The following is a 16,086-nucleotide window of genomic DNA, read 5'->3' as shown; positions in this document are numbered from 1 at the left end:
CATCAGCACCACTGGCCTCCCATTACTTCTCTTTAACTGTGACATGATATTAATAAAATAAAGTAAATGAATCCTTAAATGAATAACATTATCAGTCTTTTTCATGGCCACAAATTAGCTTTCTTTGTATATCATTGTGTGCACACAAATTATCCCTTTGTGGTGACATTTTATAAGCATTACAACTTGTTATTGTATCTTTTATTTCATTTTATTGTTCAGTAATTTTTTTTTACTTCATTATTAGCACCTATGCTGTTCCTGCTTTTATAAATGCTATACCAATCATTGATTGATTGGTTGGTTGAGTAGGATATTGACCACACAACTTAGCCTTTTGTGGTGACAATTTACTAGCATTTTGTGCACACAACTAAGCATTTTGTGGTCACTGTTTACTAGCATTTTGTGCACAACTTAACATTTCTTGTTCAAAAATAAGTATTTTGTGTGTAAAAATTTGCATTTTGTGTGCACAAATCAGTATTCTACCATCTCTTAATATTAATTTGTGACCACAAAAATGCTCATTTGAGCCATCAAATGCTAATAAAATGCAAATTTATAGCTAATATATGAAAATTGTGGCCACAAATGATTAATTTGGGGGAACAATTTGTCATATTTTTACGTCATGTCCAGAGTTGCGTATATCTATCAACCCTTTGTGAAAACCATTTACTGGTGTGGTTAAACTAAAGTTGACCACCAGATGGCGCCAGTGATGCCTGTGTAAAAGTTAAAGAACAGATTAATGTAACTTTTTGTTCGTTTTTGTTTATTTAAAAAACGCAGAAACCAGACTAACTTACATTTTCAGTGTAAAGGAAACTGTTTTAATTTAATAATATTTGACTTAGATTTTTTTTTTTTTTTTCTGGGGATTCTGCGTGATCCACTCGTGGCTGAAGGAGTGCGTGCACGCGCTGGCCGTGGCTGCTTTGTTCTGTGGAACCATCCAACAAAAAAAGATCCTGCTGGAGAACAAATGCTGTAAAAAGCAGTGTAGGTGTGGCGGGTTTGCTGACTGTTTTTGAAATTCTGACTTGTTTTGTTTGCATCCATCAGCACCACCTCCCCGCGTGCGCTTTGACGCAGGAGCGGATCCTCCGCTGCGTCCCATCATCATGTGGATCGTTTTGGCGTTTCTGCTCAGCTCCGTCTCCCCCGGGGACAGCTGGGGGTGTCAGCTCCCCCACGACTGGAGACCCCAGACGGAAGCGTGCCGCGCGGAGCTGGCGGAGATCATCGTTTTTGCCAAAGTGCTGGCTCTGCACAAGGAGGCGTACAGTGTTTACAACTACCTGCCGTGGCAGCACGACACCGACCTGCTCTTCTCCGCCGAGATCGAGCTCCAGTGCGACCAGGCGTGGGGCAGCATGCTGGAGGTCCCCGCCGGCTCCAGGTTCAACGTCAGCGGGCTGGGATACCTGCCGTGCGTCTCCTACAGCGTCACCAGCAACAACAACTACTACTTCTTTCTCAGGTGACTGAGAATCCTACAGTGAGGTCATAAAAGAATCACTGTCCAGGTGTGGCTGCACACCTGTAGAACTATATTTATGAGGGGAACCACCTTTATGCTTTTAAAAAATACTTAGTTAACTAAATAATGATTCATCTTTATTTTTTTGTTGAACAAATCTAAGTTTTTGCATCTTTTTAAGCAAAACTGACTTTCTTACATCCTTTCTTTAATGTCCCAATCTGATGAAAATTGTGTTTTAGCATAGAGAAAATTAAGATTAAAACTGCCTTTCTGAGTATTTCTTTTTTCAATAAATGACTAACGAATGCCCTTGGAAAAAGAGTTTAACTGTGACGTAGAAATATGGTCACAAGCTCCCTGCTCCATTCTGATGCATCCGCCTGCAGACAAATAGATCCATGAACGTCTTTGTTTTCCTCGTCCGAGCTGGGATAGCTCCAATATTGTTCGGCATTTTTGAGAGGGGCTGCAAAGAGCTTTCAGAAATAGTGATGGGAAGAGGGGGTTGGCTTGCTCTACACCAGGGGTCGGGAACCTTTAACAGAAAAAAAACACCATTTGGGCTTATTTTCTACTGATCAAAACCTAGAAGGAGCCGTGTAGTCTTACTTCAGCCTTTAAGAAATTTGGATTTACAATCGTGACCTTCTTTTTTTGTAAAATAAATATGAATTATGCCTATTTTTTTGGCACGAACAAAAGCAAAAATATAAAAAGAAACTAGCATTTCTCAAATGTTTTTTTTTTACGTTTTACCTTTTACCTTCAGCAGACGCCAAATTAGCCAAAAAGCTAGCTCGTCGCCTAATTACTACCTGAACTCCAAATTAGCATAAAATTCCTCAGATAATTAAATCAGCCAAAAATGTTAGCATGTTGCTAAAATAAAAGTTAAACTCTTAATTAGCCTAAAAGCTCCAGTAGATAACAATTAGCCAAAAATGTTTGCATATTGCTAAAATATTAGCTAACTCCAAATTAGCATAGAAAATTTAATTAGAAACCAAATTAGCCAAAAAAAAAGCTAGCTCGCTGCTCAATTACTAACTCCTAAATAGCCTAAAATTCCTCAGTAAACTAGTCAAAAAAGTTAGTCTGTCTCTAAAATAGAAGCTAAACTCCAAAATATTCCAAAAAAACTTCAGTGTATAACAAATTAGCCGAAAACATTAGCATGTTGCTAAATTATTAGCTAAACCCCAAATTAGCATAAAATTCCTCATTAAACTAAACTAGTAAAAAATGTTTGTCTGTTGCTAAAATAGTAAGGTAAACTCTAAATCAGCCTAAAACCCCAGTAAATAACAAATCAGCCAAAAATGTTAGCCTGCTGCTAAAATAATAGCTAATCCCCAAATTTTTGAAAAATTACTATTTTATTTTTCTTCAGCCAGAGAGCCACCATGGAGAGATAAAAGAGCCGCAGGTTGCAGATCCCTGCTCTACACCAACAGTTCCGCCCACAACTCAGAGGCAAATTTCTACTCCGCTCTGCAGAAACTATGTTCAAAACACAACAAAAAGTCTCTTGAATTTGACTATAAATGGAATAATCATAATTAAAAGACTCTCGGATGGCTTTAAAAGACCTCAAAAGCAGATCGGAGTGGTTCTTTAAGCTGGATCTGCCCTTTCTCATGTCAAATTTGACCCAAAAGAGCGTCCTCTAATTTAAATAACCACATGTTGCAGGTTTTTGCAGGCATCTCGAGGGATTCCTAAAGATAAAACAGATGTGTCAGCTTTTCCAAACTGTGTTTTTGTGGCTGCTCAGCAACACCGACTCCCCAAAGCTCCATTAACTGTTAAAAACAGAACATTTCTCATCACGGTCACAACAGAAAGTTTGGTTTCTGATCCAAAATGCCTCCAGAACATCTCCCGTGACCAGAATAGTTCCTCCATTCAATCATGGATGGAGCCACATGTGTCCAAGGATCATGAGGTTGATCTGTTTGAGACAAATGGGTTATTATTATTTCAAGCCATTGGAGATTTAACCAACTCTTTTTCGGGGACATTAAAGACAGTATGATATACTCTAAGATAGGGTGTAATAAAAAAAAGTATATTATAATCTACAACCAATTTAGTATAATTTGTCAGCCTTACATTCATGCTTTTAAACTGTGGAATAAAATAAAGTCCAAACAAATGACTACAACCTGGATTTCAGCCAAAAAGGTTCCAACCATCTTGTGTTCCTGCTGGAAGAACTGATACCGTTAATGATACTATTTTTAGTTCTGTAAATGCTTAGTAAGCATCCATAGTGATTCTCCTGCTCTTTTTTGTACGTTTTTCTGCACACTTTCAACAATTTCAGCAATCTTGGTATTAAAACGTTGAGCTAGTTCAGGACATTACTGCTTGTAATTTTGGTATTCATAAACTTTATAGTTTTTGAAATATTGAGCAAAATATGCCCCGCAGGAAATGAATGAGAAAGTCTTCACATTTCAAAATTTGCAAAATTCAAAATTAGCTACAAGCCTTTAAATATATTCATGGACTACGTTTACATTTTTATAATAATTAAAAATAATAAAGTTTAGCTAATATTTTAGCAACATGCTAACATCTTTGGATAATTTTTTTATCTGCTGGGGTTTTTAGGCTAATTTGGAATTTAGCTCATGTTTAAGCAACACAAATTTTGTAACATTGGCATGTATTAGAGATTTTTTAAGCAATTTTACTACAACATTTTCAGAAATTTTGGTCAATTTAAGCACTCTGTCATAGTTCTTTATCAAAATTTCTAGTCTTTTAGCAAATTTTACATTTTGCAATTAAAGTTAATTGCGTCTCCATTTTCAGCAAAACGCTTCTGCAGCAACTACTTTCAGCAAAAAGCATTCACACTAGCATTATCGCAGGTAATACAACTTTTCTATTTCCCCTTGAATTTGTTCCAGAAACCAAAAATAAACTTTGAGAATGACCTCCATGTTACATACATGACGTTTCTGCACACGACAGGCAGACTTCTGATGTCAGTCAGAGGAAACAAGATAAACAAATGAATCCAAATTTACAATTTTAAAAAGAACATCTAGAAATAAAACATGTTTTCACTACAGTATTTAAAACAAGATGACCACGAGAGAATGGGATGATTTAAACAAAATTAGGTAAATTTTGTTCCGTTTGATGTAAGATGTCAAATATCTTTTTCTTTGAGTGTTTATGTGTAGAGTTGGTTTTTATTTGGTCCTTCAGAGTCCTGATTTGGACAGAGAGTCTCCGTGTTTATCACTGTATCAACAAATTCTGCCCACTTTCTGTCTCACAGGATGGATGAAAACTACAACATGATTCCTCATGGAGTGAACTTCCAGGACGCCATTTTCCCTGATACCCCAGAGAACCACCGCATGTTTGCCAGCCTCTTCCAGTTCTCTAACTGTACCCCGGGAACCCAAGTCCACAGTTTTACCCCGGAGTGGGAGGCGCAAGAGGACAGCCGGGTAAGAGGTGCAACACGTGGCATTGTGAACCAAAACTTGGTCGCATCCACTTTCACGGGTGATGTTGCACCTGTTTGCGATGTGTTCTTTCAACATCATTTTATCTGAAATTATTTAAAAAAAATTAAACCAGAGCTCTACAAAAAAACAGGTGCAGTAAAGTATCACTGCACAGACCACTAGCAACAAGATAAGATGCTACAGTTGGAAATAAATTAATAAAATAGGAAATAAGCTGAAATATAGGTCATAATTTGATATGCATGGCCTTAAAAAGGTAATAAAAGTCTGAAATTACCCTCCAAATAACTTGTAGGAACCCTGAAAAAAATATAATAGCTAAAACTCGATCAGTTTTTGTGTATTTTTGAAGGCCGTGTTAGGTTACAGCAGCTGCTTTTGGAGGGGCGGGCTCAAACACAAGCTCCACCTCTTTAACTGTGATGTCACTAAACCTTTCTACTTTAAGTGATAAATTATTAGATTTGAAAACCTCCTAAAATATGACAATGGGTTGTACAATTTTTGAGGTGTTAAGATGCTTTTGAACCCTTTTAAATAAAACTGTATTTAAAAAAAATTGAATTAGTTAAAAGAAAACAGAAAGAATGAGCATTTATGAATGAATGTTTTGGGGTAAATTATTGCAGCGATGAGCGACTCAGAGGATGCAGTCATGATTCTGACACAACAGAATCCCAGTATGAGTATCATCATTGACAAAGAAAAAGAAACTTTTTTAAAGACCCACTCCAATCAAAATCATGTTTTTTAACATATATAATATAAAAAAATAATTTCAGATTAAAACAGCGTTTCTGAGTATTTCTTTATTCAAGTCGTGTTGGATCAGATCAGATCAGATGAAGACCAGCGGATTGAAAAAGCTGCTCCCATGTTTCCCTTCTTCACTTCCATTCTGATGCAGACAAACAGATCCATTAAGGTTTTCATTTTCCTCGCCTGAGCTGCCATATGGCTCAACAACCGGATAGCCGATATTGCTCGCCGTTTTTCTTGTGAGATCCGGCCCCCCAGATTATTTTAAATAATTGTTAGTAACGGTCCGATGTTATCCTGTGCTGATAACATATTTAATCAACACTTCAATTATTATTATTATCTTTTAACGTTTAGTTTATTTCTAATTTCTTTAATTTTGACAAAATATACCTTTTTTTGGAGAGTAAAATATTAAAAGTTATTTAATGTTTAAGTTGATTTATTCTGGAATAATATTCCTGCCTTTTTATTATTCATAATTATGTTAAAAAGTTACAGTTTTAAAGTTTTGAAAATGTAGTTTTAGAGTGTTAAATAAATGGTTATTCTGTTCATCCTGCGATCTAAGGTGTGTTTTGGATTTTGGCCCCTTGATCGATTGAGTTTGACACCTGTACTGTAAGCTAACGAGAGAGAGTCCAACCAAATGTCTGATGGGAAATTAGCACAGCTAACAACACAGGCTTTTTGATTTTGGCTAAAAACTGCATTATTATGATAAAAAAAAAAAAAACATTAAAAAAATACATAGCTGGAGTGGGACTTTAAGCATTAGAAATAGCATCTCAGCTAAAAGGGCTAAAAGATCAAAAACATGCATTTTTGATCCTTTGATTTGGCCTTCTACTGCTGTTCTCATTCTCTACCCTTCCCAAGTCTTCTGCCCCTCTCCCACCCTCCCATAAAATATTCTAGCTCCACTAATGACTGTTTGCATTGTTACATCTCTGTTCTTCTTAAATACGTGATTAAGTGGAACACGAGAGGCTCCAGATTTAATAGGCCGTAACATTTGCTTGTGAGAGTCACTGGCGTACAAAGCCACGCCTTTAGCTCCGTTTATAAGGATGCAGTTTTCTCACTAAAAGATCTTTAGATGCTATTTTTCCTACTGGATGACTTCATGCTAGTAGGTGTTCAACCAAAGTCAGGTTCTGCACTAATGTTCTCGTCCTCATGGAGTTTTAAAGTTTTGTTTTTGTATAAGATGAGAGATGGCACTTGAAGAATGCCTCACTGCTGCAGGTGCTTCCATAAATATGCATCACGAGTCCCGCTGCTGGTGGTGGAGCCTCACTGGGGCTTGTTAAAACCTGGGTGATCGGATTCCACAGATAAGGACTTTTACCTGACAGTCAGGGTTTCTGTCGCCGAACAGAACTCTGGGAAATGAAGCATTTACTGTTTGAGGGGGGTTGGGAACGGGATGCAGCGGGAGGAGGGAGGGTTTTCTTTTGCAGTGTGGAGGTCATGGCTTTGTAAGGGTCATTCCAACACCTCTGCTTGTTGTCCTCAAGGCTTTTAAAAGCTAATTTGAAGGAGTCAAAGTTCATTTGGGAGCCAAATGTTTTGCCTGAATGGTTAACAGTTTTTTCCATCGATGGTGTCAAATGAATAAAGTGCACACAGCCATTATTGACACTTTTACCAAAAGAAAAAAAATCATGTCTACTCTGAACATATGTGTCTACGTCCTGATAATCTCCAACATAAATGTAATCTGAAATTATGTGATGTTCATCTGGAGAAACCAAATTAACCTAGAAAAGTGGCATTACCTGCAATAATGCTAGTGTGAATGCTTTTTGCTGAATTCCAGCCAGCAAAAGCGTCGTGGGCCCCATATGGTTTCAAGTGGGCAGAAAATGTGGGCCCCAACTGTGTTTGCCCACATTGGGTTAAGTAGGAGCTCAGTGGGTTAGCTCGCTACAACGGAGCTCGCTACCTCGCCACAGAGGAGCTCTCTAGCATGCTAGAACAGAGCTCGCTGGAGCTCGCCAGCTCACTACAGAGGAGCTTGCTAGCATGCTACACGGAGCTTGGTAGCTCACTACAGAAGAGCTCGCTTGCATGCTACAGCGGAGCTCGCTAGCATGGTACAGTGGAGCTCGCTAGCTCGCTGAAACAAAGCTCGATGGCTCAATACAGAGGAGCTCTCTTGCATGCTAAAACGGAGCTTGCTAGCTCGCTACAGAAGAGCTCGGTTGCGTACTACAGCATAGCTCGCTAGCATGCTACAGCGGAGCTCGCTTCCTTGCCACAGAGGAGCTCTCTAGAATGCTCAAATTGAGCTCGCCCAAATGGAGCTCGATGGGTCAATACAGAGGAGCCCTCTAGCATGCTAAAACTGAGCTCGCTAGCTCGCTACAGAAGAGCTCGCTACCTCACCACAGAGGAGCTCTTTAGAATGCTAAAATGGAGCTCACTAGCTAGTTCAAACGGAGCTTGCTAGCTCAATACAGAGGAGCTCTCTAGCATGCTAAAATGGAGCTCGGTAGCACGCTTAAACTGAGCTTGCTAGCTTGATACAGCAGAGCTCGCTAGCTCGATAAAATGGAGCTCAATACAGCGGAGCTCGATAGCCCGCTACACACTACGCTGTCCACCAGGTGGCTGGCTATCGTACCGAGCCAACCCACTGAGTTCCCCCTTAAGTCAATGCGGGCAAACACAGGTGGATCCACCACAGAAACTGTGGACAAACCTAATCGGATCCACATTTTCTGCTCACTTTTACACCATATGAGGCCCACTTGGCCTTGCTAGCTGGCATGTGGTCGCTTAAGATGCTGAAGCAATTCACCTGCCGCATAATATCCTAAACGTGCTGAATGTTTTGATGCCAAACTTGCATATTTTGAAGAAAGAAAACAAGAATTTGAAAAATTTCTTGAAAAATTGTGAAAAATTTCAAAAATGCATAAAATTTATCAGAAACAAAAAAGTAGTGAGTATGTCCTGCTTGTACCAAAAGCACAAGCATGAATGTCTTGAACATGTTGAACATTTTCATACAAGACTTGTATAATTTGCAGAAAGTGCACAAATGTTTGAAGAATTACCTGAAAAAAATTTCAAAAAATTGCTTAAGATATCAAAAATACATGAACGTATCGAGCATGCTGAATGTTTTGATCTCCGAATTTGCAGAATGTGCTGAAATTTAAAAAAAAAATCTCATTCATTTTCAATGGGGTGGAAAAATTGCATAAAATCTTAAAAAAATGTCAAATGTACAAATACCAAAAATGCAAATAGGAATGTCCTGAACGAGCTGAACGTCTTGATACCAAGATTGCAGAAATTGTAATTGAGTTTTACAAATCAAAGAAGGTACGGAAGAATAAATAAGGAATAATCATAATAAAAAGAAACAGGAATGTGAATGCTTGCAAAGCATTCACACAAAAATTCTGCACTTAAAATGTTCCTAATTGTTGGTTTATTTCCACATGCTTAATTCTTCCTGTGCAAAATTTTTTAATGCATCAAAGCAAAAGGTCACAATTACTTTGCATGCAGAAAGTAAAGAATTTGCACATTTTCACAAGATTTAGTGTTTTTTTTTAATTTACAGAGCCTTTAAGTCTCTCTAAGTTTATTATTTTTTTATTTCTTCATGTTTTAACATGCTCCCACAGTCTTCAGCAGCCCCAGTTTGAACATATGTTATGCAGTTTGCTCCTCAGACATTTCAGAAATGCAGCTGAGATATGCTGACAAATATTTTGTTGCATGGTTTTGCAACCATCTCGATTGGCGCTCCTTTGTGTGTTCTATATAAAAGTATTATGTTGCTTATTGAATTTTTAAGCTCGACAAAACTCTTCTCTTTGTTCGGCTCTTAAACTTCAATCTTTCTCCTTAAAGTCGCATACTTCCACAGAGATCCTGCAGGCTTTTAACTGCGCGCACATGGCCGAACTCCACAGCTAATGTTACAATAAGTAATGTGGTACCAGTGATGTGGGCTGGCAACGCACATTTTTAACATTTCCTCAAAACCCCTCAGCGGTTGTTATCTGATGGCAGAGAATTTACATGAGTTTCCCCGCTGGTCCATGTGGAAGCGTTAGAGGCTGCGGAGGAAATCCAAGCTGAAGCACAAAGGCAAACAGTCCGACACATCTGGAGCTTATTTCATTTCACCCAGGAACAGCTCGGGCCGTTTGCTTATCTGTCACTGACTCTCAAATGTTTGGTTTTAACTTACAATGAGGCGTCTCTTCATCCATTTTCCCTCATGTTAGTCTCTAATGCAACAACATTGGTTGATTGTTGAGGACTTTTGTGGAAATCCTCCCACATCCCTGTTAAATCTGAAACATTTAACTCTTGTTTTTCTATTTTTCTATTGAAAATAAAAGGGAATAACGTCAGTGAAAAATCCTGGATGACTTCCCAGCTGTTGACATGGGTCTGGTCAGACCCTCCACCGCAAACCCATTAAATCTCACATCAGTGTTTTATTTGGAGCATCTCAGGTTAAAGCCTTCCATGCAAAAGGGTTATTATTTTATCCCCCAAATCTCATTATGTTGGTTTAGCAGCTTTTGTTCATGAAGAGCCTTAAACAAAGTCAAACAAATATTGTTTTAAACCTCTATTTGTTTCTGATTTAAAGAAAACCTTGAACAACATTTTACTAAAGGCCACAGCAGACGGGCTTCATGCTTCAGCACAGATCAGGTTCTATGTTTAGGAAAACATTTGAGACTGAAAAAAAAGTTTTTTTAAAATGAAAATTTTGAGTTTTGAAACTTAAAAACAGTAAACACGAAGCAGAAAATAATTCATTTTATATTAGAATTGCAGAAAGTTTCAGACACTTTACTTTAAAGTCCCCTTATGACAAATTTTAATTAAATAAAACGTTCCCAGTAGTGTTTCAATTATGATTATGAAATTTTTAACCAAAATCCTTCAACCTAAATGTCTTAAAAAGCAATTTTTCATGTTGATCTGAAGCCTCCGTTTCCAAAATTTCCTCTGAGGGGGCGTGGCTTTTGGAACTGAGTGGAGTAGCCCCGCCCCTGATCCTCCCCTGTCTGATTATGATAGCTCTGTGTCTCGCTAGCATAAATCTTCACTGCTGCTACATAAAAATGTCCATCGACGTGAGCCTCTTTTCTCCTTTAAAATCTGCTGGAATTATCATGTTAATGGTTAAAAAGTTACAGTATGTTAAAGATTTTGTGTTTAAGCATCATTTGTTCAAATATTCTTGATCCTGCTCTACTGTTGTAATCAGATTTATTGTAAAATCTCAAATTAGTAACCGATTGTTTTCTGTTTCTGTAGCTGCTGTGCTCCACGGTGCAGAAGGCTCTGTTTGAGGAGGAAGAGAGGGTCAGGACTCTGTCCCAGAAAGTGCGATCCTTGGAGAAGGCCAACGGGCATCTGAGGGAGAAGGTGAAGACTCTGAAGCGTCTGCTGCGCCAGGCCCAGCGAGACACAACCAAGGAGCAACAGACTGTGAGCCTCAAGCAGCACTACGAGCCACAGGGCCCGCACAGCCACCCCGATCAGGACACCACCCAGGAACAAAAGAAAACTCCTCTGAAGAGGGCCCTCTCCAACAAGATGAAAACCTAAAGTTTTGTGGCTGAAAAAAATGATCTAAATTCAACAAAAAGGAACGAAACAGTACAATTTCAAAGTTTTCTATATTTAAAAATGTTTTTCTCTTTGAGTGCTGGACACCATTATCAAAAACGTTTTACCCGCTTGACTCTAAAATCCAAAGTTTTGACAGATTCTCCAATCAACTTTTATTTTGAAATAATTTTTAAATTAATGCAAATTACATAAAATGTCTTTAGCAAAACAACTGTACTAAACAACAACAATTTTAACTTGAAAAGTTTAAAGCATTTTTGAGGTGTCGATGGAAAGCCTAAAATATCATTTTTTTAAGATTTAAAGTAAAAAAAAAAAAGTGGAGAGGAAGTAGGTGCTATGGGACATCTCTGACTGGATGATGATATCCAGCTTCGCTTCATGTCAAATAACTTTCAGTTGAAATGATGGACTGACGTCATCATCCAATCAGTGATGTCCCCTAGTACATACTTTTTTGTTTGTGAAAAAGAAAGTAATTTACAGAAAAAAAATGAAATGTTAAAAGTGATACGTGATACTGAAGATCCACATGATTCAAAAGCTGCCTCCATCATCTCTGGTCCAATCACCTGTCCAGCACCACACCATAGAAGGATCAACAGAAATGGACACACAGAGATCCACAAAAAACCCAGAGGTCCCACTCTGACACAGAAATAAAGCACAGAAATAAACAGAACAACATAACGGTCACAGCCCTACATGCTGACTGTGGGGTCGTTCTCTGTTCGGCACTTTACATACCCCTGATGTTGTTGTTCTTCCCCCCCTGGGGCCTGAAAAGGGGTGGTTAAAGGTGGCTGATTCTAGGGGCCCAGACTGTGGCCCCTATTGCTAATTTGCCGCTGTGTTAGGGGCCAAAAAAAAATATTTTCATGGTGCCCAAAATCCCTAGTGGCTCACCCCTATCAAGAACAACTTTGGATTTGTGCGTGCAAAATTCTTGATTTGTAACTCATACAACACATTTTGAGCACAAGTACAAAAACGACAAAATTCAAAAAAATGCTAAATATAATTTACACATGCACAGATGAAAATTACAACAGCTGGAAACTAACTACACACAGTAGTATTTAAAAAGTATGCACAAAAGGCTTGTTACGCACACTTTTGTGTGTGAGTAACAAGCCTTTTGTGTGTAATTTTTAAAGATTGTTTAAGTTGTGCACATGTAAATTGCATTTTTTTTATTTCATAATTTTTGTACTTGTGCATTGTATGAGTTAATCAAGAACTACACACAAACAAATTGGGGGGACACTATTTCCTGGCCATATTCAACGACTGGCAGGCACACAGCACAGCCTGGTTTAGACAGAAAAATGGCTCTGTAAACCAGAAGGATTTCTTCCAGATCCTTTTCATGCACAACTTGTTTATAAGTTCAGTTTACACAGAGTTTTTAATTTGTCCTTTTAAATATATTTTTACATTTAAAAAGTGACAAAGTTTTACTTAAAGCTTTCTATAATCATGTGACTACATGTTTCATTTTCTTCGGTTAAAAAATGTATTAAAATATAATTTTTATGATGTATGCCTTTTTGGATGTTTGATTATTCATGAACTCAAGGTGCTGAGCATCTTGTAAAGTTATGCTAGAAAACTGGTATCAGAGCTGTAGATTACATGTATCATCAGTATCTTTTGTTTATTCATTTGTTGTCATCTATCACTGCCCGTCGCATCATCAGCTCTGTAATAACTGCTGCACATCGTCTTGAATAAAGTCATTTTTACACGAAGATGTCTGTAATCATTGTGTGAATGCTTAATTGTGTGAATGCTTAGTAAGCATTCACACTGTAGTGAGTCTCCTTCTCATATGTTTTCAGCGATTTCAGAAATCTTTCTATCAAAACATTCAGCTTGTTTAGGGCATTACTGCTTGTATTTTTGGTATTCATAAACAGAGTTTTTGAAATAATAAGCAAAATATGAACCATAGAAAATGAATGAGAAAGTCTTTACATTTCAAAATTTTAAGTAGATCAGCAACAAACCTTTAAATATATTCATGGACTATGTTTTAATCTTTTATAGTACCTTTAACCCTTGTGCTATCCTTGGTATGTTGATGTTGGGAGTGGGGTCATCTGGACCCAATAGTGGACTGAACCTTTTTTCATTTTTTCCCAAAGATTTTTTCTTTTTACAGGTGTCCATTTCAGACATGAAACCCTGTCCACCTTCATCTACATTTGTCATGGGATGAATAACACGTCAATGTAAAGCTTGGGTCATCTGGACCCCATAAGATAGCACAAGGGTTAAACAAAAATGGAGTTAACCTGTGGCAATGAAGAAAAGGAGACTTCATCTTCAGAACATGAAGCTTTATTCATTCATGTGCCAACCGGACAAAGGCGGGTAAGTCATCGTATAAATATACGTAGCAATCAGGCCACACCCTCAACAACCGCATAGCCTGATGGGTGTGAAGTCCAAAGCGTAGAGGTAACGCCACAAACCTAATATTTTAGCAACATGCTAATGTTTTTGGCTAATTTGTTATTTGCTGGGTTTTTAGGCTAATTCAGAACTTAGCTTCTATTTTAGAAACATGTTATCATTTTTGACTAATTTAGTTTACTGTGGAATTTTAGGCTATTTTAGGGTTTAGCTAGTACTTAAGCAACGAGCTAGATTTTTTGGCTAATTTGGTATCTACTGATTTTTTTTGGTGCTGATTTTAAGTTTTGCTTTAATTTGAGCAACATTCTAACATTTTTGGCTAATATGTTATCTACTGGGGTTTTTTAGGCTAATTAAGAGTTTAGCTTCAATTTTAGCAACAGGCTAACGTTTGTGCCTAATTTAGTTTACTAAGGAATTTTATGCTAATTTGGAGTTTAGCTAGTATTTCAGCAAACGCTAGTTTTATTTATTTTTATTTTTTTTTTTTTTTGTCTAATACATCATCTGCTAAGGTTTTTTAGGCTAATTTAGAGTTTAGCTTCTATTTTTGTAACAGGCTAAAATTTTTGTCTAATTTAGCTTAAAGAGGAATTTTAGGCTTTTTTGGAGTTTAGCTAGTATTTAAGCAACAAGACAGTTTTTTTTTCTTGGCTAATTTGGCATCTACTAAGGTATTTTGGGCTAATTTGGAGTTCAGCTTATATTTTAAGCAATTTAACTTAACATTTTTCAGAAATTTAGGTGCTCATTGTTCTTTAACGAAATGTTTAGTCTTTTAGCAAATTTAACATTTTACAAAACGCTTTTGCATTTTTAGCAAATCCCTTCAGCACTTAAAATAAACTCTGTCACCACTTTAAGCAAAAAGCTTCAGCATCTTCAGCGACTACTTGTAGTAAAACACATTCACACTAGCATCATCGCAGGTAATGCAACTTTCCTAGTTACTAATAGTTTCATGCCATCATAATATATTTTAAATAAATTTGAGAAACTGCTTCCTGTTGGAGATCAGATCATGACGTTATTGCCTCATAAATCAAAGAGTAACATCTACACTACTGTAAAGTGAAGCAGCTGTGATCTATATCATTTGGATTGTTTAAGATCGATCACTTTATGATTTCTTTTGTCTTTCAGCGTTCAGACCCGTCTGTAATAAAGCTTTAAATCAGCTGTCTGTGTTTCCTGAGACTCCTGCCATCAAGGAGAGTTCAAGCTCCAACATCTGCAGCGCTGATGTTTTCATACGAATGCATTCAGAATCGGTTCCAGTCTATTGGTAGAATTTAATGACCACTGAAAGAGCTGTGATGCAAACGTTTGATGAAGCTTTTACACCTCAGTTGTAATGTTTTTTTTCAGACGTGATACATATTTCCTGGCTCGTACGCTGCGCCGAGTGCGATCCACTGCTGATAAATCAGAGGTTTTAAAAGAACCCGGCTACATGTCAGGAGCGACATCAATCCTAAAAATACTTCTGGCCCACCGGTGACCTCCTGAGCTGCAGCTCAGGTCGGTTGTTGAGTTCTTTCACAAAGAAAACAAAACTCTCTCAGATGTAAATCGGTTTTGGCAGATGAAGTCCTTTAGAGGGTGCTGGACGAAATTTGTTCCATGTGGTTCTGTTTCACCAAAAAGAAAGAGTGACAGGCAGGAAAAAGAGGAATGAAACACTTTAAACCATTTCAACAGGAAGAACTCTTTCCCAGGGTTCCTTTCCAATAAAGGAGGACGCGACATTTACAAGCTCTGCGGCTTCGGCGAGGAACGAATGGAAGCAAAAGCAGTTCAGCACCTCTCCTTCTTTTTGTTGGCTCTTTTCTTCTCCCAGTGCAACCTTCACATCAGGCAGCTTCGCCTGCAGCCAACTGTCAAGGATGTCATGGAGCCGGACCAAAAATGATATACACACACTGCTTTCTCAACATAAACCGCCATGCGCAGAAAATCTGCAAAACAGATGTCAAACGGTGTTTCTGCGCGGAGGTGGTCCCTTCCAGGAGGACGGGCTGTCTGAGGACCCCCTTTGTTTATCTTGTTGTGTGTTATGTTGTCAGATGCTGTAAGTCTCTATGTCTGGGCCTTTATTTTATGCATGTTTACGCCTTCTTGCCCCACCACATTGTAAAGGTCACACTCAGCCCCCCTCGCTGTATCTGTCATTGCGTCAGGAGGGAAAAATCCACCAGAGGCTCCTGATATGCTGGCTGTGTTGTTGCTGTATAATTACTTGTGTCTGTACAGCAGCTATTCCAAGAAAAACAATCTACATCTGCGCTAACGAGTGTGTCAGGG

General features: G+C 38.0%; 1 protein-coding gene across 1 annotated transcript; it reads left to right on the top strand.

The window, feature by feature from the left end:
- Positions 1-1,092: 1,092 nt before the first annotated feature.
- ccdc3b (coiled-coil domain containing 3b) lies at positions 1,093-13,112 on the top strand. The gene is made up of 3 exons (XM_024263786.2): positions 1,093-1,486; positions 4,785-4,959; positions 11,044-13,112. The coding sequence occupies exons 1-3, from the start codon at positions 1,128-1,130 to the stop codon at positions 11,335-11,337; spliced, it is 828 nt and encodes a 275-aa protein (XP_024119554.1). The 5' UTR covers positions 1,093-1,127; the 3' UTR covers positions 11,338-13,112.
- Positions 13,113-16,086: the final 2,974 nt, after the last annotated feature.

This window comes from Oryzias melastigma, linkage group LG5 (genome assembly GCF_002922805.2).
Source record: "Oryzias melastigma strain HK-1 linkage group LG5, ASM292280v2, whole genome shotgun sequence".
Taxonomy (NCBI): Eukaryota; Metazoa; Chordata; class Actinopteri; order Beloniformes; family Adrianichthyidae; genus Oryzias; species Oryzias melastigma.
The sequence above is the reverse complement of the archived record's forward strand: the minus strand, read 5'-3'. Positions and strand labels throughout refer to the sequence as shown.

Coding starts and splice junctions, on each gene's coding strand:
- ccdc3b (XM_024263786.2), top strand. CDS start 1,128: ATGTGGATCGTTTTGGCGTTTCTGCTCAGCTCCGTCTCCCCCGGGGAC. Junction 1,487..4,784: donor AACTACTACTTCTTTCTCAG/GTGACTGAGAAT, acceptor TCTGTCTCACAG/GATGGATGAAAACTACAACA. Junction 4,960..11,043: donor AGGCGCAAGAGGACAGCCGG/GTAAGAGGTGCA, acceptor CTGTTTCTGTAG/CTGCTGTGCTCCACGGTGCA.